This window comes from Lissotriton vulgaris, unplaced genomic scaffold (genome assembly GCF_964263255.1).
Source record: "Lissotriton vulgaris unplaced genomic scaffold, aLisVul1.2 SCAFFOLD_1337, whole genome shotgun sequence".
Classification (NCBI taxonomy): domain Eukaryota; kingdom Metazoa; phylum Chordata; class Amphibia; order Caudata; family Salamandridae; genus Lissotriton; species Lissotriton vulgaris.
This window is the reverse complement of record NW_028254605.1, coordinates 389,609-414,326: the sequence shown is the minus strand read 5'-3', so window position 1 is coordinate 414,326 and position 24,718 is coordinate 389,609. Positions and strand designations below refer to the sequence as shown.

At 43.2% G+C, this 24,718-nt stretch overlaps 2 protein-coding genes across 2 annotated transcripts in view; one reads left to right on the top strand and one right to left on the bottom strand.

The window, feature by feature from the left end:
* The first annotated feature begins 7,678 nt into the window (after nt 1-7,678).
* LOC147659495 (tubulin beta-4B chain) lies at nt 7,679-11,938 on the top strand. The gene is made up of 4 exons (XM_086951703.1): nt 7,679-7,908; nt 8,726-8,834; nt 10,115-10,225; nt 10,720-11,938. The coding sequence occupies exons 1-4, from the start codon at nt 7,852-7,854 to the stop codon at nt 11,778-11,780; spliced, it is 1,338 nt and encodes a 445-aa protein (XP_086807829.1). The 5' UTR covers nt 7,679-7,851; the 3' UTR covers nt 11,781-11,938.
* Nucleotides 11,939-11,985: 47 nt separating this feature from the next.
* LOC147659494 (ciliary microtubule inner protein 2A-like) overlaps nt 11,986-24,718 on the bottom strand; it is a 215,877-nt gene continuing 203,144 nt past the window's right edge. Inside the window, exon 7 of the mRNA XM_086951702.1 lies at nt 11,986-12,095. Coding sequence (XP_086807828.1) covers nt 11,986-12,095 — 110 coding nt within the window. The remainder of the gene's footprint in view (nt 12,096-24,718) is intronic.

Below are 24,718 nucleotides of genomic sequence, written 5' to 3'. Positions count from 1 at the left end.
TAAAAAGGGGGGGTATACTTTTATCATGTGAAACCACCCGGGGCGTGAGAGGGGAATTCAGCTTTGCTTTAATGGAGCGGGTTTTTACTTTACTGGCCATACTGGGAGAAATAAATACAATATACCCAGGATGAGTCTGATTTTGCAGAACCCAAGCGCTCAAATTGATTCTCCTCCCCTTACCAAAATACAATCCAACATAGTAGAAAGAAAACACAAACCAACCCCCCAACCCCATCCCTCTCAGTCAACTTGCATTTTACAGGTCCCAAAATCACTGTACAGTCTGCCTCCCCTCTGTTCTTTCTTCTTTCTTGATCGCCGTTAGTCCACCCACACTAATGCCAGTTATCACAACCACGAGGGGGGCCCAGCCCGGCCTCCCTTGGCCCCCGACGGCCCGCCCTTTGCCCGGGCATAGTCCGGCGCATGTCCTGCGGGCCGGCAAAGACATCCCCCTTTACACTACTACCGGCGAAAGGGGAGGGCTGTAGCTGGCGCAAAATGCCCCCAAGGCTCCTGGGGCCGGTAGTCTGTTGCAGGCACCCTCTTGCACACCCGGCGCTGTGTTTAAATGTACCATTTACTCACTTTAGACATACCCCTTATGGGGATACCCTGAAAAGAATCATTTTATCAAAGAACCTGGTCTTTGCACAGGATTTAACCACTGTTATTGTTAAACCAGCTCAGACTTTTATTGGGGATGGCTCTTGCCGCACAATTGATCACATGCTTTTCTCATCAGACTTAGTACCTTTTTTTTAACCATGATGTGGTGATTAGCTGTATTAGAGATCATAACCCACTCACAATTCAGCTGACAATTGATCTACTTAACAAAGATGCTCGGGATCCTATGAAATATACTAAGAACAGGGGAGTCCACATTATGTGGAATTCGGTGGACAGGTAATAATTTATGTGGGATTTAGTTGTAAATAATCAGGCATTAATTAACCAAAGTTTACAGCAGGTGGGTGCCCCTAAATATATTATTCAGTCATTTACCTCCTTAAGCACCTATGTTTCATCAATGCTAACCAAGAGCAAACCTTCCAGTTTGGTCAAACCTAATTGGTACCATCAAATATATTCCAAAGCTCACACAAGTCTGAAGTTAGCTCTGGGGAAATGCCAACAGGATAAGTCCAAAATAACAACAGCCAGGTAAGCCTATAAGGCCTGATATGAGCCACAATGTACCCCAACATAGGCCTAGGTAGATGCACAACATTTTACCTACATTTGTCCTACCTTGCTCTACATAACAGTTCTGGCGCTGACCTTTTACCTAGTTATGTGCTGAATAAATGTTGTGTGGTTTTCTTCGAAAAACTAGCCTCATTTAATATGCATAAGGATTCCTATCACAGTAGGTCTACCATCTTCTGTATAATAACTGCACAAAAGCCACCACAATCGTCATCCTTAGACGACAGGCCCACAGTACCATGACACATCTAGGTAGACCCCTTGATGGTACCTTTTGAGTATATAAGTAACACATCGTCACTGGGCAAACCAGAGGAGAAGCTTCCATGCTGACACGAGACGCTGAAGTCCTTGCACACAGATACTCCAGCTCGCAGTGGTCTGACATCCCTTGCGGGGTGTCTCCCTCGAGGCCAAGACGGGGTCCTTTATTCTCTCCCATGAGGTAATGGGGTTGGCTCTTAGGGGGATTCTTGGCTACACACCTACATACATGCTAGGTACATTTAGTTAGATTTGCGTCTTAGGAGCGCTCATGATTACTGCCATGTATCTATATTCCTGCATATATTTACTATTTTAGCACCATGGCAAAATTCTACCTTTTATTTACTCTGTTGGTGCTTATAACCGTATACATCTGTTTCTGTCTAATGGCTGTTGCAGCACACGTATTTCTTACTAGAATGATGCTAGTTCAATAAATGCTTATTGAAAACGTCCCCTCCGTTTATTCTGTATATTTCTCTGAGAACAAGTGAGCACGAGTGACTGAGCGAAAAGTAGTACACTGTTTTCACGATCCCCGAGAGCTCAGGGTTGTCATGTTCGATAGTTGCCAGAACCTATTCGCTCCTTGGTAAGGTTGTGGGGCTTAGAGTGGCACTGTGAGCTAGCTAGACTGCAGACTAACATATGCTTTGGGGGTGTCTGGAATCAGTCTGAACACCAAATCTTTAGTTTATGTTGTCTAAACGTGCAGGTCCTATATAGATTTGTAGGAACTACATGACAGGCCACCATCCTAGCAAGGAAGGCAGACATTAGTACCAAAGCATGGAAAGACCTGAAGATAGCATGTAACTTAAACGACCCCAGTGCTTTTTGGAAATTAGTAAATCACCCTTTATTTTATAGTTATGACAGACAACATATAGACGCTGTTATACCGGTTGAGCACTTTACCACGATCTTTGACCGTAATAACCTGAACCAGACACCTCCCTCTGTGGAAGAAATGTGCTAGGACGTTAAAGCCGCTGTTCGCCTGAGTCAATCAATTGAAGTTACAGATATCATCTTGGCTATTAAAAGCAGACCTCTGGAAAAGTGCCTAGTCCAGATGGAATTCCCTCTGATTTATTTAAAGAGCACCTTTAATTTTGGGCCTTTTTGGTCACAAACGTTTTAAGAGTAGCCCTGTAGGACCATTGGTTTCAACCTGGCATGAGGCAGTAATTGTACTTTTATTTAAAAAGGGGGATAAAGACCAACCTTGCTGCTATCGCCCCATTTCATTCTTGGCTAGCACCGTTAAAATTTTGGGCTGGGTAATATTGTCCAAACTCGAAGATTGGGATTTGAGACCAGAGTATTGTCTGATGTAGAGTTCTGGTTTCATCCAGGCCTGTGCACAGTGGGCCAGAGTCTTAACCTATATCGTAGTACCCAGAAATATGTCAAGGCTAAAAAGGGATCAATACACCTGCCATTTATGGACCTCACATGTGCCTTCAATACTGTCCAACGGTCCAAACTTTGGGACATTATGGATGGCATGGGGATAGATAGAGCCTTAGTTAATCTACTTCGCCGGTTACAGGGGCAAACATCAGCCAAGATGTGTTATATCAGAGAGGGCGACCTATCACCCTAAATTAATTCCACAGTAGGGGTACGCCTCGGCTGTGTATTAGCTCCCTTCCTTTTTTTAACTTTATATTAACATCATTGAAGAATTCCTTGGATCTAGAGAGAGAGATTTGCCTAAGGTCGGCTCTTGCCATGTACCTGTACTACTGTACCCAGACAATGCGGTCCTCATCGCAAGAACTGCCAATGGGCTGCAGACTCTTCTGGGCGCCTTTAATATCTTTATGGATGATCTTGGGATAAAGACAAACCTTTCAAAATCAATCATAATTAAGTGTGGACTCCAGTTTTCCAAATCTCAGAAACGTAATCTTTCTGTAGTAGAGATTACCAAAGCCCAAAACGTTTCATACTTGGGAATCCTGTTTGATGTTGCATTCAATTGGAAGTTTTTGTAAAAAAATTAGAGCTTTACAATTTCAAAGGTTTGTCGATTCTATTTTCTGTTTTGCCAAAAAGCTAGGGCATAAACTGGTGAAGTAACTAGTTTATATTTTTAAAAGCAAGTGCCCAGCTATTGACACATTTGGGGCAGGAGTGTAGTGATACCTCAATGCCTGCCCCATTCAAAGGGTAGAAAACAAATGCATATGCAGACTTTTGCATGTTCCCCAATCCTCACCTACTACATTCTGTCACACCGAGGTGGGCCTCAGTTTTGTAGAGCATTATATTAAACTACAACTCTTGTTATTATGGTTAAGAATCTGGAGGAATCCAGGAGCGTGTCTTACCAGAGACATAATATTGGATTGCCTTGTTCTAGACAACGCAACGGGTATGCTGTGGTTGTCTTACTGAGGTAATAGAAATTTTCAGGTAGCTAATGTGTACCCCCACTCGCACCCTATCCATGCACCCATGTTCCATGTATGTTGTGTAGCTTCTGTTCTATACATGCTAGAAAGACGCAAATACATTTGCGTCCATCCTTAACATGTTAACTTTCCAACCATACCAAGAAATCCAGTTAATTATGTTCCTAGGCATACGATGCCACCGTCTTTATATGGTGCACTTCTGAAATTCGCACACGTTTTCTCCATGTTTCCTGGCCCAGTCGAGCTAGGCCCTTAAACGAGGCCTCTCTGCCCCATCTCTCCTGTCTCCGAAAGCTGTACGCATCCCTGACCCCTGCCTTACTTCCTGCCAGCGCAGCGGTGCCCGGCTCGGCCTGGACTGCCTGCCAAGTTCATGTTTTGCCTACAGGTATCTGCTCAGCCTCCTCGGAAACACATTCCAGTCTAGTGAAATGGGTAAACATATTCCCGGCTGCAGAGCAAAGGGCCCGGCCTTCCTGTCCTCCTTACAAGTGATTTACTGAACCCGTTACCATGGTAGGCCCATGGCTCCGCGCATTGCACCAAGACACGTATGCATGCTAGCATTCAATATTGAATGGCCCCTGCCCGAGAGACCTTTTTACTCCAGACATTACATCCACCAAACATCAGATACCAGATATGCTATAGGTACAGGTTGCCCTGACACTCCAGACACCAGTCTCCTCCACTAGTGCTAAAGTCAAAGCCCCCAGTTTCACGTCATACTAGTTGCACGCGCATACAGGTGAAGGGTTTCTGCTGATTCTGCAACTTTTCTCTATGTACCCACCCCCATGTGACGTATCTTGTGACGTTTCTCTGACATGTACAGTGCACGCCCATGTGTATGCCTCTTTTCACGCCTCCTCTTACGCACATGTGTTCTTATCTCTCTCTTTTCACCTGTTACGCCTACTGTATTGGATTCAATTGTAAAGTTTTACTATATATAATGTGTAATGTTAATAAAACGTTGACTGTCCCTTCCTGAACCTTAGAGGTGACAGAACATGATGCTCCATCCTTGAGGATAATTCCATTAAAGCCCGTATGACTCAGATACCACGGACTCTGCCTCTCATTTAAATGAGCTGTCTTGTATTGATAATTATACGGAAAAATTGCATAGGTAAAATTATTTACCACATTACACTAAGAAGTTTTAAGGAGCTGGGGATTTCAGAGCTGTTTTTAAACCCAGAGAACTCTCTGCATCTGGTCCCCGCTTTGGTTACAGCTTTGTTTTATAAGCAGTGTCACTTACAATGTACCCAGGGCAGACCTGTGTGCAAGTGATTTATGTACACTCCTTTGGACCACCACTGTGAGACCAACCCCAGCAGTTTACCTCTAATTCAGCACTAAAGAGTGAAACAGCTTTCTCCTTACTAGCTACGTCTTAATTTACTTCACTTTTTGCTGGCCTTCCCCAACACAGGATCATGGTTTGCATCACTCCCCACATTCACGTGTGATGGCAACTCCAAGCAAAACACAATGCACCTTATATTATTCTGTTCACTTTACACCTCACAAAGGAAACGTTTTCTTCTTCCAGTTTTACCTAAATATAACATGAGATCCCACAATATGTCCTTTACCTTTTACAGCAGCTAGGGAACCCCAAGGTATGCGAAGCAAGGATCAATTTTATAAAAATGCTCCTTAGCTATCAGAAATAGATATAGACTTCGATAGGACACATAGATTATTTTTCTTGTAATTATTATTGTACGTTATTATATTATTTTTATTGTTCTTGCAAATGTTTTTTGTTTATGATTTTTTTCTTATGCACTTTGTTTAGGATACGCACTTTTATGTCTCAATGAAGGCGAATAATGCATGATGACTGAATGACTACTTTCTGGCTACCATCAAATAGGATACATTGCAGCCATTTTAAAGTGGTACCAGACGAGCATTAGTCAAATTTATGCAAAACACTGTGATCGACGGTCTTTCATCAGTGAAGTTAATTTCAATTGCCAATATCTCCAGTAAAAAGAATAGAGACTTGGTATATGTGTATTACAGTCATGCAGTGCATGATTCAGATCTATTTAAATTGGAAACGAGTGTGGAAAGAGCCAGGCTAGGTGCATTGGGTAGTAAAAGCTGCATGTTTATGTTTCATGCTGTGTGGAGTGCCAGGTTTCGTATTCTGGTAGCATGGCTAAAGTTGCCACCTGACCAGCACTTTCCTGGCCTGGAAAGTATTTCTACTACTACACAGGCAGATAAAAAATCATTGAACTGAGATGTTCTTTCTCCTTTGAAAGACTAACTTAAAGCAACAAGTTCAAGTCGACTATACATCAAGATAAAATACATGCCAAAAGCCCGATTCAGGCGAGTGACTCCCGAATTCTGAGGCCCAAAATTGCTTAATTACGACTATATCTCGCCTGAAATTGCTTCTGATACTATAGAAATCAATCGGAGAAATACATTCTGCGGATTACATTTTTTTAATCTTCCACTTTCCTCTTCTAAAATGTTGGCATGTATGTGATAAAATGAATGCTGGCTAAGCAATTCATAAATGTTTTTCACTGCATGTTGGAGACATAATTATTGTATTACAAGAGAATATAGAAGATTTTACACAAAATGTTATGAGAGTATCAGTTCATGTACCTTCAAAACAAGCCCAAATGTTTAGTATTTTTCTGAGAAAGGTGACAACCCTATTGTGGTCTGTGTGTTGGGACAGATTGGGGGCAATTCAAGGCATTATTAGTTAAATCCAGGGCGTTTCGACCTAAAATGTCCACAATCAACTAATCTTTTGTCATTAGAAGCTAATCAATAATTATGAAAAATATCGAGCTAGGTAGGCACAGCCACCAAATTTCTCGTTGGTCTCTTCTTATCAAATTTGAAAAACATGAACTCAGTGCATACATAAGCTGAAAAAACATTTTTAAATTAAAAAGTGAAGTCACGACAATTAAAGATATTCCAATTGAACGCTAAAATTGGTGAATTGTAAGATAGATGCTGGTCTCAAAACTACCGTATGAGGTGCAATTTTGATTGACTCGCTCTAGATAAATTTTAATTTTAGAAGAGAAAACATAGAAAAAGCATACTTTATATAGCCACATTTGACAAAACAAGATGTTTGTAGACTGAAAGAGATATAAATACGTTTTAGTTACCGAAGGGAAAGGAGGAAAACATTTCTGTTCTTTAAACCAGTTGCCAGGGAACCGTGGACACTGGATATGTTTTGGAATGCGGGCACGTCGTTTTATAATGCAATGGTCAGCTCCACAATCGAATACGTGTCTGGACATGAAAGATGTAACCAAGCTACAGTACATGTTGCTGACCAGAGACATCCCCCGCCTCTCGGTAGGAGGAAGAGGACAGTCACAAACAAATACTGCGTAATGACTGGGACACAAGAGGCACCATACGCCACGTAAACGGCGTAATCATGTTGTGAGGATACGGGTTTGAGGTGGCCGCGTGGTTGCTGTTCACTTGTCTCCAGGCGCGCGGCTGCAACGAGACGGTTACTAGGACGCTTTTCATGCGCCGCAATTAACGTAAACTGACGGCGTTCCCAACACGACAGGCCAATAACTTGGCAGATCAATCATTTCAAAGCGACCAATCAGTGGGCACTACAGCATAAAAAATGTAAATATGACAGCTCTCGTGTTCGGGGTACTTAGCCAATAGAAAGAGCGGTTATGGAAGAAGGTGGTACCAACGGTCTGAGTGACAGACAAATACCCAACCAAAACGGAGGCGGTGTTCTGAAAGGTGTGGAATCACGAGTTCGTCATCCAATAGCAGCCCGAGAGTAGTGAACTAACAGTGACAAGAATTCCATATAAGACTTGTGCTGGCAGTTGGAAGTTTACTCTGCGAAGACTCGAGAAGTCTAGTCTGATTATCTGCCGAAGGCAATACACACGTTGGGAAAATGAGAGAAATCGTCCACCTGCAGGCCGGCCAGTGCGGCAACCAGATTGGAGCCAAGGTGAGGTCTAAAAGTGTGGTACCCGCGATGTATCGGAGATGGAAGCCTGGGTGATTATATTATCTTGTTACTTGTGGCGCAACATAAAATAACTGGAGAGAATCTACGAGGAATAGGTTGATTAGGAACTGGGAAGAACGTTTTCTTGATCAGAATGCTGTTTAACTTGACTGGTGTATGTGTGTGTGTGTGCACGGTATCCTGGTTACTGATTAGTTAACTTGCGAGAGTTAAACGATGAGGCTGTTGGCGGCTTCGCTGGTGTCCGGCTCGTGCCGCGAGCTTTTTAATGTCGATAACTGGGTTCTACGTATGCTCTCGATGCCCCGTTCTCCAGCGTGCCTGTTGGAGTCACGGTGGCAGTGAGTGCTCGGACTGGGTGGTGAGCCATGCTCCGCTGTCCTGACTGGCTGGTCCGAGTAGCGCGCGGACAAACAGGTAGCGGGCGGGGCCTCAGGTGACGGTTGCTCACCGCCGTCCTCGAATTTGACGTTTGAAATGCCCGCTTGGCGCGAGGTTCCTGTGCACTCAGTAGTTGATTGAATTGCAGGCAAGAAGGGCCAAATTCATACAGTGTGCCGCGGGCATTATGACCATCTTTGAGTGGGTGGGGGGCGCAGGTGTCGTAGTGAGCCCGTTGCTAGAACTTTCCATCCGCCGCGAGCTGACAGTGCAGTTACTTGCGAGTGCCGCTGACCGGGGTCCTGAGCCAGGTCTGGACTTCCAGTCACACGGCTGGTGGATTGTGTTTGTTGTTCTCAGCGGAGTAACTGTTGTCTTTGCATTTGATTGATAAACTCCTTAACTTTTTTTTCAGTTCTGGGAGGTAATAAGCGACGAACATGGCATTGATCCCACTGGCACATACCATGGAGACAGTGATCTTCAGTTGGAAAGAATCAATGTCTACTACAACGAAGCTACAGGTAAACCACATCGAGATTCATTCTAAATGACATAATGCATAGTGGAACCTCCAGTTAGCTACAGTTGGTGTATTTTCTGTGTGTACTACACAATGCGGTGATGTGCCGTGGCCATATGTGAAGTATTTTTGTTTTTGGTGGCGCCAGTCGTGACGAAACCTGCTCGAGTACATTGCTCGCTCACCCTTTTTTGGACAGGCAACACCTGTACTAGTTTAGTAGTGCACCACGAACAAACCGAGGCTAATTACTAAAATGTTCATCTGCGTAGTAAATTGACTTTCATTCCTAGAGTCACTAGATTAAGTACGTAGTTCACTTTACGCACTCCTGGTTTCTAACCGTTGTAAATGACCTGTTCAAGTGATTCATAGTGATAGCTTTCACTACCTTAAGTTGATTCAAACTTTTACTGTAGTATTGTTGACCCTTCTTGGGCTTGTCCTTTAGCGGACCAGGTAACTAGAGCAATGGGAAGTCGGGTATTTTCCTACTACGATGCAACTCTGTCCGACGTCTTCCCTAAATGGCTATCTGAACCGGGCCTCTCGCTTACGAACTGGTCCCAAAAACCTTTTACCGAGGGTGGGTTTATTTTTGTTTATTTTCATATTTTTTTTGTCCCTGGCGTAAAACATACAGTGAGCGATTTGAAACTATAGTATTTAGTAGCACGGTAGTAACCCAAAACGAGCATAACTAGCGCCTCTTTCGTGTAAATTCTGCTTTATTTAAAGTTATTTTGCGTATTCATACCATGTAAAATAATTGAGCATCTTTGCCAGTTTACTTTTGTGCAGGTGCACCAGTATTCATAGGATTTTAACATCTAGGTTGTGCACGTTTTGGCGATGCTTTGCATCGATGTCGGTGCATATTTGACGCATTTCTAAATATAAATGTAGCAAACCTGTTTTGATCTAAATAGAAATACTGATTTTTATTTCTCCTTTAAAATGCTGGTCAGGTTGTAGCAAAATATCAAATAGTTAGTAGACTACTGTTTAAAGGCGATATAAGACATGTACTGCTTCATGAAACGTCAATTCTCTAATCGCACCATGTACGTCTTATCAGAAAATGATTTGCATAAATCAAAAATACCTGAGAGCTAAACATTTTATGGAGTTGCACATTGCCCCCCCTCCTATGTTTTTAAGCACTTTTGCAAACTTCAATTGACTCTAAATCTAGCTGTACAGGCCGTTATGTAGCGTTTTTCTCTCAGATATTTGTAATTTTTTTATTAAAGTATTAACGCTTTGTTTTGTAATTTTTAGGCGGGAAGTATGTTCCTCGAGCAGTTTTGGTGGATCTTGAACCGGGCACCATGGACTCTGTGCGGTCTGGGCCTTTTGGACAGATCTTCAGGCCAGATAACTTCGTCTTTGGTTAGTGCAAGCTTATATCTATTGGATCACCCCTAAAAAGGCTGTCCTGGTAACAAGCCAGTTATATTCAGTTGCTGGGTGGGGGTTTACTGGGGCGTGACCGTATCTTTCAGCTTCATGCATTCTGTCTCATCGTGTCTAATAAGTGAGTAATGGTAATGACATGGGCACCCCACACGCTGTGCTTTTTTGGGCTTTAAATTAAATATTGCAAGTCTATAATTGGAGGCACTTCCAATTAGTATTACCTTTTGGACAATTTCGAGAGGTAGTAGCAAAGCTCCAGACATCTTGGAGGGGCACTAGTAGTGGCACCAATACATTTCACCAAGTATGAAAACTTTCCCTTTAGAAGGATATACTGACGGGTTTTAGTAGGTAAGAAATAAGGTGGCTTTGAATTTGAGTGGTTAAACAGATGAGATGTAGTAAAGATGTAATCTTTAAAGACCACGAAAGGAGTGTAATATAACTTATTTGTTCCTCCATTCTAGGTCAGAGTGGTGCTGGTAACAACTGGGCAAAAGGCCATTACACAGAAGGTGCAGAACTGGTGGACTCTGTGTTGGATGTAGTAAGGAAAGAGGCGGAGAGCTGTGACTGCCTTCAAGGTTTTCAACTCACCCACTCCTTGGGTGGTGGCACTGGCTCCGGCATGGGTACACTTTTAATAAGCAAAATCCGTGAAGAATACCCTGACAGAATAATGAACACTTTCAGTGTGGTGCCATCCCCTAAAGTATCGGACACTGTTGTTGAGCCATACAATGCCACACTTTCAGTCCACCAGTTGGTAGAAAACACAGACGAGACATACTGTATTGATAATGAAGCATTGTATGACATCTGCTTCAGAACCTTGAAGCTTACCACCCCAACTTATGGTGACCTGAACCATTTGGTGTCTGCTACTATGAGTGGTGTTACTACTTGCTTGCGCTTCCCAGGTCAGCTGAACGCTGATTTACGTAAACTTGCAGTAAACATGGTCCCCTTCCCCAGGTTGCACTTCTTCATGCCAGGCTTTGCCCCACTCACAAGCCGTGGTAGTCAACAATACCGTGCCTTAACTGTTCCTGAGCTCACACAGCAGATGTTTGATGCAAAGAACATGATGGCTGCTTGCGACCCTCGTCATGGCCGGTACCTCACAGTGGCAGCTGTGTTTAGGGGCCGCATGTCCATGAAAGAAGTAGATGAGCAGATGCTTAATGTACAGAACAAAAACAGCAGCTATTTTGTGGAATGGATCCCTAACAACGTGAAAACTGCTGTCTGTGACATTCCACCACGAGGCCTTAAAATGTCTGCTACTTTCATTGGTAACAGCACTGCAATCCAAGAGCTGTTCAAGCGAATTTCCGAGCAGTTCACAGCCATGTTCCGCCGAAAGGCCTTTTTGCATTGGTACACAGGGGAGGGTATGGATGAGATGGAGTTCACAGAAGCGGAAAGCAATATGAATGATCTTGTATCAGAGTATCAGCAATACCAGGATGCTACAGCAGAGGAGGAGGGAGAGTTTGAAGAAGAGGCTGAAGAGGAAGTTGCATAAAACTTAACTGATGTAATTATGTTGTATGAACTCTTTATTCGTTAATGAACCGTTTATCCTGATGTTTGTCCCTCTTTCCTCCGCTGTTTCCTGCATTCCGTTTCTTTTCTTCAATGCTGTACAGACTTGGCACCACAATAAAAAAAGCATTTTTCATAGTGGCGTGTCTTGCTGTTATGGAGTGTTCGATGGTGGTTCTTGTACTTCAAACCGGATACTGCTTGTATGGCTGCTTAGTTGCACCGTGTGTGATTCCTTGCTTGTATGCTTGCCTGGCTATCTCAGCAAATGTAAACCCGTAGCTCGACCTTGAACCTGAGATAGAAAGACAAAATTACAATTAGTAGTAAGGTCATGATGTAAACTTTATTTTTTTGGTGTGGAGTATAGTTATGTAAGTTTTCTATGTCCGCTTAACATTGTCCACTTAACATTTTACTTCTCTTGACTATTTCATTTTACTTCTCTTGACTGTATTTCAGTAGGCTATCTTGGTAGTCTGAAATACCATTCAACTACCTATCTTAGAAGCACAGTAATTTCACGTCCTCTCATTGGGCCCATGATTACCTGACGTAATATCTGGTGTGCCCCCCCCCCCCTATTTGCTATTAATGCATATTGCTGCAGTTACATAGTCTGCAGCCTCCTGGCATAATGTTCCTGTTGCCTAAAGTGCCCAGCTACTCGGACGCATCTGCTTAGATTTCCAAGCGGCTGTAGAATTGAACGCTACCAAGTCTGCCTTCTCGTACTTTTTTTTATTCAACCCCTGCTTCCCAACTCGGTATACACTAGAAATGGTAGAACTCTTGCTCCTAATTGGGTTAAGGTGCGTCAGTGCACTTAAAGCATCAGTGGTGTCTCCTAGCTAAATTGCATAGGAGGGGCTTTACTCCTGTATCTCCCACATTTTTGTAGTTGGTGATGGAATCTATTGTGCAGTTTTATTTTGATGTGATCGGTTAACGAATTTTCCATTGACTTCATTGGGCTGTAGTATTGCTGTGTGATGACTGGTAAAAATGTTCATACTAATAACATTCTTTATAGAAAACGTACAATGGAAAATGGTGTGCTCTTCTGACTGAGTTTCTTGTAGTTACAATCGGCCTGCCCCTGTCTCAACCTGAGAAGGATGATACTATCCACCTGTTTTAAAAGCATTACAGAATGCTTGTAATCGATCTTCCTGTCATCAGTTATTTTGTCATACTCATTTTGCACAATTGAAAGCCGATTCGAAACGTGACTGCAGACTCCTGAATTCCAACGCCTTTTTGTGGGCCAATCTATTTAAGATGTAACCCTTTCTGCTCCACACAAAGACCACTGATTACTTTAGAAGTGCGCCTAGTAGCGAATCTCTGCGGTTTGGTGTCTTGAATGTTCAACTTTAGTAAAGCAGTGCCATGCTAACCCCTAGTGACTAGTTTTAAGAACACATTTGTTGTTAGACCAAATGCGAGTTCGAGATCTTTGGCAGTATGCTATTGGAGTGGTACTTTCAACGACTGCTTCAAAGATGCTTTAGCGCACGTATGTCCACAAAGATAATGCACTAGGGCAACTGGTCAACCATGATTCAGAATCTGCACTGGTGAGGTGGGCTTATGAGTAGTACCATGGACCAAATTCACAAGAAAGGGGTATGATCCAGTCACTTCCTCTTATCCCTAACCCCCTCCCGGTTGAGCCCAGATCTAATGTAGCTTGAGTTCTGTAGATCAGCTGCATGGGCCATTCTCCCATGGCTACCCGCCATGCAAATGTCTATGTGGAACTAGATGGTAAGGAGTGACTGCACCTCACTGTGTGCTATGATTCACTTCTACCCCTGGAAAAGCCTTTGCAACTCCAGGCCCTTAGAAAGGAATGTATTTGGAACTGCTTCCCCTAACAAATCACACACTGGTTTTAGAGCCTCATATTTTCAGGCAGTCTTCAGAAGTCTCTCAGGCGGTCATTGGACAAGTAGCAGATCTCCGCCTGCAGTAGTTTCTTCCATCAATTGTGGCATTTTCTCACATAAGGACTGTTCAGTATGCTATAGGTAATACAGCATTTGCTGGTCTCTTCCAAGACTGGTTAACACTAGTGCCATATACTTTCAGGATTCACTCTTTCATTCGATAATCCACTCTTGGATTGGTTAAATTGGCCTCAGGAAAGGTCTAGAATCCTTTCAGCTCTGTGCCCCTTTGTTCATGAGAAGTAGGCAGTTTCAAGAGTAGCTTCAGAGGAAGGGGATCAAAGTCTATCCATTGGAGGCTAAGACTCAAATCTGGTACTAGTTGCTCTGACCAACCTCCAATAATCTCCCTCCCAAATCACCGAAAGAATCTGTGATTTATTCCTACTCTATCCCTTGGTCCTGCATAAGTGACGTATAGGCAAAGGGAGAGTTACATATTTTTTTCTTTCTCCAGGCTAGTGTTGTCCCAGTGTGCATCCAGAGATGAGGTAGACTGCTAATGTAATCAATCCAGTTGGTACCAACTACAGAAAGGGCAGGTGTTGTACCATCATTAAAGAACACGAGCCTCTGCCCAGATGAAGGATCCGGAGAGTGACCCACTCACCTCCATCGTAGATTGCGCCTCTGAATACCATTCCCTTATTTAGGTGCTTATAATAGTGCTGTTCAGTGTTCCCTGCACTGGCACACTTGTGCCTGCCTAGTCCCAGTGCAAGCACCATGGTGCCTGCACTGGGGAGGATTGTTTTTGTGCAGGAAGGAATACCTTCCTGCACTAAAATGATCCTCTTTATTCCTTTCTGTACACGTGCTCTGCAGAACGCAGCCTACATTCTAAGGAAGTAATGAGGAAAAATCTAGTTCTCTGGGTAGGTGCACCATTTTGGTACAAAACCATGTTTATAGGTGTTAAAGTCCGGGTTTGCATCTTAATTAATGGGTGGTGCATGGTAAAGCCTTGCTGCACCCATGGTACGCTTTCCCGATGCAAAGTAATGCAAGGCAGTAAGACGCAAGGTCTAGTTATTTAAATTAAAATTAAGCCACGTAAAACAGGCTAGGGGGAGGCCAAACCCATCCTAATTGAGGGCAGACTTGAAACGAGCCATCCATAGATTTGGTAGTCTCTGGATTTAAACATAAACAACTGACACGTCATGCATTAACAAACTTTGCTAAGGTGCATGGGATTCAGACCACCTTTCAAGTCTGATTACTAGACATGACATTTAATGGAGACGACTTGCTTGAAAATGAGGCCCGTTGTGCCTTGCAACCAAAGCAGATACATGCACTGCAAAGGTGACGTAAGCCTTATCAGCAAGGCACCCAACCGCCTTTCAAAGGAGATTTGATCACCTTTACGGTTTTTACAATGCGTTTACTCTATAGTGACTAAAAACGATGATCACAAGCAGTCAGTGGGGGCTTAGGCCTGTGTGATATTCCTGTAGAGGAGGGCCCCATGCAAGAGATAACGGGCAAAAACAAGTGTGATAACTACTGCACGAAAGCTTATTTTAGCCAAGCGGGGGGGGGGGGGGTGTATCTGTCAATCAGTGAATTGAGAAATAGTCGCACCAGAGAAATGGAGCTGGACAGCCTGACTGGGTCACACTGAAATCCTTTGAATAGTTGCCTCTAATCCACGATCCTGTCCGTTTGAGTCAGGGAAACGATTGTCCGCTGAAGACCAACGTTCAGTAACTGTTTTGGAAAAGTACAATAAAGGGCTATGGTGGTTCCTGGGAAAAAATGGGGACTACTGAGGGTGTTTTTTTCCTTGATGCAGAATAAATCTGGATCTCCAGCTCTTTAAGAACTTTTGGGTTTTGAACATAATTATGTGTGCCAGGGTAGTCCTGCTGTTGGTTGTGGTACTGTACCTGGGAGGGCGCTTTCATGTGTCCTCTGCATCTGGCATGACTACTTTCACGTCCCTATTCACAGTAAATATCTTAAAAGACCTTTGATTGAATGTGGAACGGGCGTGCTGGAGGTGCAAGTTCAAGCCCTTCAATCTGCATTCCAGAGCTAGTGTCTACAAAGAGTGTGGTACTGATGTCGTATAATCTGCGCAGGTAAGTGATCCACGTTCTACTACTAAGCAGAGGACTGCTTGGGCATTGTATCCTGAAGAGACTTGCTCAGGTTCCAGAATTGTATCTATTCAGACTGACTGTGAAGCAGAAGTTAATATAAAGGCCTGCATGGAAGACTACACATAGAAGTTTGTCTGGATTCAAAGTCCTGCAGAATACTTCCCGAGGAGCACAGTCCCAAGCCTTCTTGAATGTGACCAGCAAATATGGTGGCAGCCAGATATTTGTTGATGATACCGAGCTTCATGTTATGCTTCATTAGGTAGGGAAAAACCTAACTCCAGCTCAGAAGGGAAATTGGGACATTTGCCCTGTGTAGAAGCAATGTAAATGCAGAAGTTCTAGATTAAGTAATTGAAATCCTATTTAGCAACGGATAAAGGAATCCTGTGCCATCAATGCCACAATTGGTGGACAGAATGCAGAACAAATCAAAACATTCACCCCCAGTCAAGAGATCTGGGATTAATCCATAATTCTTTTGCTCACCATGCCACCCTAGTTTAGACCTGGCCATATGCAAATTGTCTTGACCATTTGCCTCAGGGAACAGTCCAGCCCGCAGTGCCAAGCCAGGTCCTCCCTGGACTGGAAACTAGCATCCATGCCACTGGAATCAAGCTATCCTGGCTGAAGAGGGGTGAAACTCCGAAACCGGTCCTAGGATGCTTGTTGCCAGTCCAGGGAGAACCTGGCTTGGCAGTTCGGGATGAATTGTTCCCATGAGGCACAGGGTCTAGACTGATTTGCATAAGGCTGGGTTCAAACTGGAATGGCATGGTGAGCAAAAAAGTTGATGGTTTTAGGCCCAGATCTCTGTACTGGGATGAATGTATGACATTGTTCTGCATTCTGTCCATCAACTGTTGTTTTTGCTATTGTCACCCGAGTGGGAAGGGTATGCCCAGACGTGGATCCCGTGCTCTCCCTGTCACTGGAATCCGGTCCTAGGATGGTCCCGTGCTCTCCATGCCACTGGAATCAAGCTATCCTGGCTGACTAGGGTTGAAACCCCAAAGATGGTCCTAGGATGCTTGTTTCCAGTCCAGGGAGGACCTGGCTTGGCAGTTCGGGCTGGACTTATCCCATGAGGCACAGAGTCAAGACTGATTTGCATATGGCTGGGTTCAAACTGGAATAGCATGGTGAGCCACAAAAACTTTGGATTTAGGCCCAGAACTCTGTACTGGGATGAATTAATGACATTGTTCTGCATTCTGTCCATCAACTATTGTTTTTGCATTTGTCACCCTGAGTGGGATGGGTATACTCAGACATGTGTCCCGTGCTCTCCATGCCACTGGAATCAAAGCTATCCTGTCTTGTCTGAATAGGGGTGAAATCCCGAAACCGGTCCTAGGATGCTTGTTTCCAGTCCAGGCAGGACCTGGCTTGGCAGTTCGGGCTGCACTGTTACCATGAGGCACAGGGTCCATACTGATTTGCATATGGCTGGGTTCAAACTGGAATGGCATGGTGAGAAAAAAACAATGGATTTAGGCCCAGATCTCTGTACTGGGATGAATGTATGACATTGTTCTACATTCTGTCCATCAACTGTTGTTTTTGTCAACCAGAGTGGGACGGATATGCCCAGACGTGGGTCCTGTGCTCTCCATGCCACTGGAATCAAGCTATCCTGGCTGAAAATGGGTGAAACCCGAAACCAGTCCTAGGATGGTCCCGTGCTCTCCATGCCACTGGCATCAAGCTATCCTGGCTGAAGAGGGGTGAAACCCTGAAACCGGTCCTAGGATGCTTGTTTCCAGTCCAGGGAGGACCTGGCTTGACAGTTCGGGCTGGACTGTTCCCATGAGGCACAGGGTCTAGACTGATTTGCATATGGCTGGGTTCAAACTGGAATGGCATGGTGAGCAAAAAAACGGTGGATTTAGGCCCAGATCTTTTTTACTGGGATAAATGTATGACATTGTTCTGCATTCTGTCCATCAACTGTTGTTTTTGTCAACCAGAGTGGGACGGATATGCCCAGACGTGGGTCGTGTGCTCTCCATGCCAATGGGATCAAGCTATCCTGTCTGAAGAGGGGTGAAACCCCGAAACCAGTCCTAGGATGCTTGTTTTCAGTCCAGGGAGGACCTGGCTTGGCAGTTCGGGCTGGACTGTTCCCATGAGGCACAGGGTTAAGACTGATTGTGCCTCATTTGGCTGGGTTCAAACCGGAATGGTGAGCAAAAGATGATGGATTTATGCCCAGATCTCTGTACTGGGATGAATGTATGGACAGAATGTTCTGCATTTTGTCCATCAACTGTTGTTTTTGCATCAATGTCACAGGAATGGATGGAATACATACAAAATATAAAACAATTTCCCTGTATTTAATTAATAGACGATGAGAAGAGGAATGGGCAGGAGGTGAAAAGTGATCAAAGGGTGAACATGATAGGAAGAAGGGTAGAAAGGTTAATCTACAAAGCCCTACACAGTAATTCCAGAAAGTCTTAAATGTATCCAACATTCCTTCAAAATGATCAGATGTTTCCTAGACAGACAGCTTGAGCAGATTCCTGGTTTCAAAATACTGGTTGCAAGTTGTGAACAGTGTGCTAATGCGCGAGGCGACCTATGTAGAAATAGGTCATTTTGCAAATTACTGATTTGTATTTGCATGAAAATCAAAGTCGTAGGTTGCAATTTTTTACGCCTAGGATTCACTGCCATCACAGGGATCATCTTGTCTGTGCTTCCTTTTAAATAATGAAATATATATTTTTTAAATACAGCCATTTTTCCGTAAAGGGAAACAGTATGTGTTTAAAAATAAAAAATGAAAGTTTTCAGTTTTATTTTTCAAGAATAGGCAGTGGGCTCTTAAAAATATTGTGTAAACATTCTCAGAGAGGAAGGGATCCAGAGAGGATCCCTTCTCATTTGCGAAGGACAAAGTTGGTGGTAATGTACAAATGTTTTGTGACTGCATATCGGGCGCAAAACATTCGTACATACCGCTATGATTTGATATTTGGAAGGGATGCCCTAAACACGCCCCTTCCAAGTACCGAATCGTTAATAGGTTGGTAACCAAAATTGCGATTCAGTAATGTTACCGAATTGCAAGTTTGGTGCATTAGAAAAAATCCTTTTTGTGTTCACAAATGGCCTGATTCTGTAAATCTGGCGTTTTTGACTGCATAAATTTCCGGTGGAAGGGAGTTCCACCATTTAGGTTAAGGCTAGAAGTACGAAACGTGGGTTGCAAATTGCAATCAGTATCATTGGGACTACTGTGACATTTTGTGAACCGATCTATGTACTAATAGGTCAGTTCACAAAATTCGGAATCTTAGTGGGTCACAATCCGACCTACCAAATAAATGTTCATGAGGTAGGCCACAAATTGTGACTCATTAAAAATGGATGCTATCACAGGGAAGGTGGTCTTTTGGAGTCATTATACCCCCAAGTCTGGGATCACATTTAAATGAAGGAGACCTGCATATGCAGTCAGTTTTTGTTAAAGGAAGTCCGGTTGCATTATAAATGAAAAGTGTTTTTCAAAAGGTTGTATGGCACGTTGCAGTAGCCTACTCCCCAACAAACATTTTTTAACATTCACAAAGGGGAAGGGGTGCCAAGAGAGCCCTTCCATTTCGCGGATGAATTACTACCCCAGCTTGGGGATTGGTACCTTTCCAATGGTTTACTACTGCTATTTTGGTCCTTAACCATAGATACATATGAATAGGAGTCGCTATTTGAAAAGGACACTACAACAATCCACTTCCAAATAGTGATTCCTTATCCATTTCGGAACCCTATTTAGGAGTTGGTAACTTTTTTTGGTAACAATCACTGAAACGGAGCATTTGCAACTGAAAAAATGCTTGCTTTGTACATATGGTCCTATGTTTCTTGGAGGGTTTATATATTCTAAATACCACCATTTTAGTCACTAATATTGTCTATATTAAACATTTCTTATGGATCCAACGGTGCGTTGAAACTGATTTATCAAAATGATGCAACATTAGCATATGTTGATTTTTATTTTTTTAACTTGGTGATCTATGACTAATGTAACAGGGTCATTTAGACACTTGTAGTTTGTCCTCCAGTTCAGCAGTGGATCTGACCTCACCTCTCCTGGCAGAGGACTACCTGCCATGCCTACAGATTCCTCCCTGACTGATGGGGAACTCTGTGTTTTTGATGTATCTAATTTCACTAAAGTCTTACTAGGTCTGTCACCCAGGCTATAAATTATTTTTAGATCTCTGCAGTGCGAATTAATTTCTGTTAGAGGGCAGCTGGGTGACCGGAGAAGTATTTAACGAAAAATATTTATCAACTAGGCCTCAAACAAGGGTGCACTCTGGCACCGATTGTATATAATGTTAAAATGGCTGGCCTGGTTTATAATATGTGTTGCCTTCATGCTTTTCCTCCAAAGTTTGAAGCTACACACATACCTTTGTTATATATGCTGACAACCCAGTCTTGTGGGACCATACATTTGTAGGTTTTCGGCATACTTTGGTTTATCTTTCACGATACAATGGACAAACAATATGTGAGTAATTCATTTGACAAATACTTAAATAATTACTTCTGCCCACCAACAACGCGGTGCGAATTGGCACATAAATGATGGGGAAATTGCTAAAACTAAGTCATATCATTATCTGCCTTGCTGTTTCTGGTCTTGTAGGTTCTAATAGTCAGTTAATAAAGCTGGAAGTGAGAACAATGCTTCACTCTTATGATCTTCCCTAGTGTATGACTGTATCTTTTATGGTTGTGTTTGCTTCTGAATAAAGATTTGTTTTTATTATTATGATATATTGAAACTTCAAGGCAATCTTTCCAGTCCATCCATCTTTCCTATTCTCCAAGTTGTGGCAGCTAAAGATTATGCAGCACTGGCATATGGCATGTTTATATTTTGTCTTAACCCCTTCGCTGCGGGGTGTTTTCCCCCACGCAGCGCCCCCATGCTGGTGACGAGCCATGAGGCACAGCGGAGCTGCTCTCATGACGAGCTACTGAGCTCGTCGCAGCCGCCCCCGTTTTTAGAACGTTCAGCACAGCGGGGAAATTAGCCCCGCGAGCTCAGCTCGTCATGAGTACAGCTCAACTGTACTCCATGACGAGCTGAGCTCGTCACCAGCATGGATGGTGTTAAACTCTACAGATGTTTAAATCTCTTCCATTGTCAATGCTTTCAGAGAAGGTTTGGTATGAACAACTTTGTTTCTTAAGCCTTAATTAGACTAAAGCTTAGAGAAGTGAGGATTTCAATGATGGCGGAGGGCCTCTTTCTAAATACTTTGTCAAATTGACATTTAACTAAATACTGGTACACTTTGTGACAAGAGTTCATACCTTGTTCTAATTGACATATTTTGAAATCTTGTCCCCGAGTGCAGCTAGCTCAGCCTTTGATTAAATATCAGTTTGTTCCAGACTACCTGATTGTGACTCAGCAGCAGTTGGGCCCATTTGGAATTTGCATTATTTTTAAGTTCGACCCTAGAGCCAGCGTATGCGCTGCTCTGCGAGGCTTATTGTAGAGGAGTAGGTGAATAGAAGCTTCGCCCATATTTGCGATTGGCTTTTGTCATTGTCTGTCCTAATTGCTGGCTTCTGATTCATCGGTAGGCTTGGTAGTCCCTCCTTAGTACCACCTCCTCTTCATTTGCCACCTCCCATGGCGACTTTGAGTGTTACACGGTACCTGCTATTTAGACTGGCAGCACTATTTTCGTTAAAGAGGTTCTCCTACTGCAGGCACGACGTGCTTTGGTGCCTTCTCTCCCCCCACCCCATCCCCGCCGGTTGTCCCTACCTTCAAAATTCCCCCACTCTCCCTCCTGTTGTCCGTGCCTTCTCCCCCCCCCCCCCCCCCCATTGTCCGTGCCTTTTCACCCCACCCTACTCCCACCCTCCCGTTGTCCGTGCCTTCAAAATCCTTGTGCAGGACATCTAACCTGGGCTTATATTGGAATTCTATAACGCATATTAGAAAGCCCATTATCGCCGTTTTAGCGGCATTTTCCTGCCGCTAAAACGGCGATAATTTTAACGAGGTGCTTGTTAACATGCCCCTGTCTTCGTTTTTTTGTTTTTGTTTTGCTTGATAAAGATTATGGGGAATTTTTCCCGGAGATATTCTAAAGCAGTACTAAACATGTAAGGAAGGACGTCGAAATATGAAAAAACCCACCATCGCAGATGATTGTTTGGCATTCACTTCTTGAAAGTGTATTTAAAAAAATCATCATAGCAAGACACACTGGTGTTGAAAATATGTTAAGATGTGGTCAGTGCTTTTCTCCTGTCACACTTACCCTGGACTCTAACAAGCCTGTTTACTACGGGCCCATTTCACATGACGTTCCAAACATCTCAACTGATCTTCAGATTAGGCTGGGTGGTTCTGCATTCCATAGATATTAACCAGTCCGTCTTGTATTGCATTCACTGGTTGAAGGTTTGATAATCATTTGTGATCTGTTCTTTTTATTAACTAGAGCTTTAACTATGGATTGGTCCTCTAGTGACACCGTGGGTCCCACTGTTCTTTATTTGTGGATTCCCTATTCTGATAATGTTCACAAATAATGACAGTACTTTTGACCAGATGATAAAACAACAATTCGTATTCACATATTCAAAGTGACAACAATGCTGAGGTTCCCCAGCCCTCATTATTTAGCAATTCTATTTCTTCATTTGAGTTTTTCTTTGCCACTTGCCTAATCACTTACACCTGAAACACAATTTCAGCACTCCAATGTCTTTGGGTTCACAGAGTGGAGCTATACGCACACAGCTAGCCCCCATGCCATCTAATCAGTGCATTTCGTGATGGTACTACATCCATTGAGAAAAATGAGAAAAGCCACGAGTCACAGATATTGAGCATTTTAACATACAGGCATAGTCTTGTCATTTCATCTACTTTTGTAAAAACACCCCTGGGATGGTGAATGTTATATTTTGTAACTCAAGAATTTCAGCACAGCTATCATCTTGCACAGTCCATTGAAAACAATGGGGTGAACCCAAATAATCAATAGGACCTGGGTAACAGTAGTTATGTAGAAAAGGTGGTCCTAGATATAAGTCTTAGACGCGGCTAGTGATGTAGATGTTATTACTTCATAATCAACAAAGGATCAGAATGAATCTGAATATACAACCACATGGAGATGTAATGCAAGCTTAAATCAATTCAAAAAATGCAATACATGCAAGTAACCCAACACAGCCAATAAATTCAACAAATGCGACTGCAGTTTATTTACAAATTTATAAAATTCAGCAAAGGGAAAAATTGAAAGGAAAGGAAGTTGGTGCTCAAGTGAAGGAAAGTAAAGGGATAGATTTAAGGGTGATTGAGTGCAACAGAAGGATTATTTATACATTGCACACGTAAAGCCTACCCATTTACAATCTATATACAATTTTATATACAGGGGGACAGGGAAGGGCCGGTGTAGGCTAGGAAGAATTAATGGGGGGGGAATCGTCGACGTTTCGACCCTGGCGCAATATGGGGGAAGTCACGACCTCTGCTGCGGGTCTTCTTCAGGACGGTAATGGGGGCAAGGGACAGGGAAGCACCTGTAATAATAAATATGAATATTTTACAATTTTTAAGGGGAGGTCAAGTCTAAAATGATAAAGGTTGTGTTGGGTACATTACCAAATAAAATTAGAACGGTGTCACGATTCCAGGTCAGTTGGGCGGTACACCTATCAAAGGCAAAGACAAACCGGAAAAACTGTTAGCCCATCTCCAAAGGCACAGTCCTCCCAGGATTGTCAAGGTAGAGGTGAAAGGCAAAGTTAAAACTCACCTCTGAATAGTAAATTCAGCTCAGGATTGGGGTTCAGTCAAGAGACAATATGTCCTCAATGGGCACTCGAATTCATTCGTGCTGCGTAAGGAAAATTGAGCCAATCAAACCCATGGTACGGTTAACCTCACGGTTTGTAAGTGTCATATATTAGAGAAAAAAAAAAAAAAAAAACACACTCACCCTAGTCCGATATCATGATGGACATTGTACCAGGTGACTGCAGGCGAATTATAATTCAAGTAAATCTGTATGAAAAAGGAACCAGGTATGAAACCTATGTTATAATTTCCTACACTACACATGTAAAAGGCTCGACAGTGAAAGTTGCCATACAAATGATCGGTGATCACCGAGGGGTTAAACTAGGGTGTATTCAATAGAGTAAGCTATCTCAGGCCAGGTCTAAAAACACCCGTCATAATTGCCAATGCAGGATGTATCCTGCTACATACATATTCCTCAGGCTCTGGTGTGAGAGTCAACCCGGTAATTCAATCAAAAATCACTTCCAACCGGTTACAAAGATAGTCGAGGAGATGCACAATTAACGTGCAACGAAGCGCTACTGTTGATTAAATAAAGCTAATAATGCTTACGAAGCCGCCTACCCTGCCGAGATGATGATTACCTTTGGTATTCGGCTTTCGCTCCAAAAAATTCACGGGGACAAGAGCAGAAATTGTTTCAGTCGCTCAGACTCGCCCGGCAGCTTCCGTGTCACGCGACCGGTTAACCACGTGGTCCGAGGCAGCCAATTACAACTAAGTAGGCGTCGGACTCGAGAGATTAATGAAGGACTAAAGAATTGAGGACGCACCGAAGTGAAAGCAAGGAGCTAGCTAGGGATGTGGCAGAGACATATTGACAAGTGGTTATTTACCACGCTGGGGATACCGTGTTAATCGAAATGACCCTATGGCAAGTGGTTATTTAACACGCTGGGGATACCGTGTTAGTCAAAAAGCAGACCGCAGGGTACAGATAAGCGGCCAAAACATTGTTCCACATTTTATAAAAAATAACAATTAT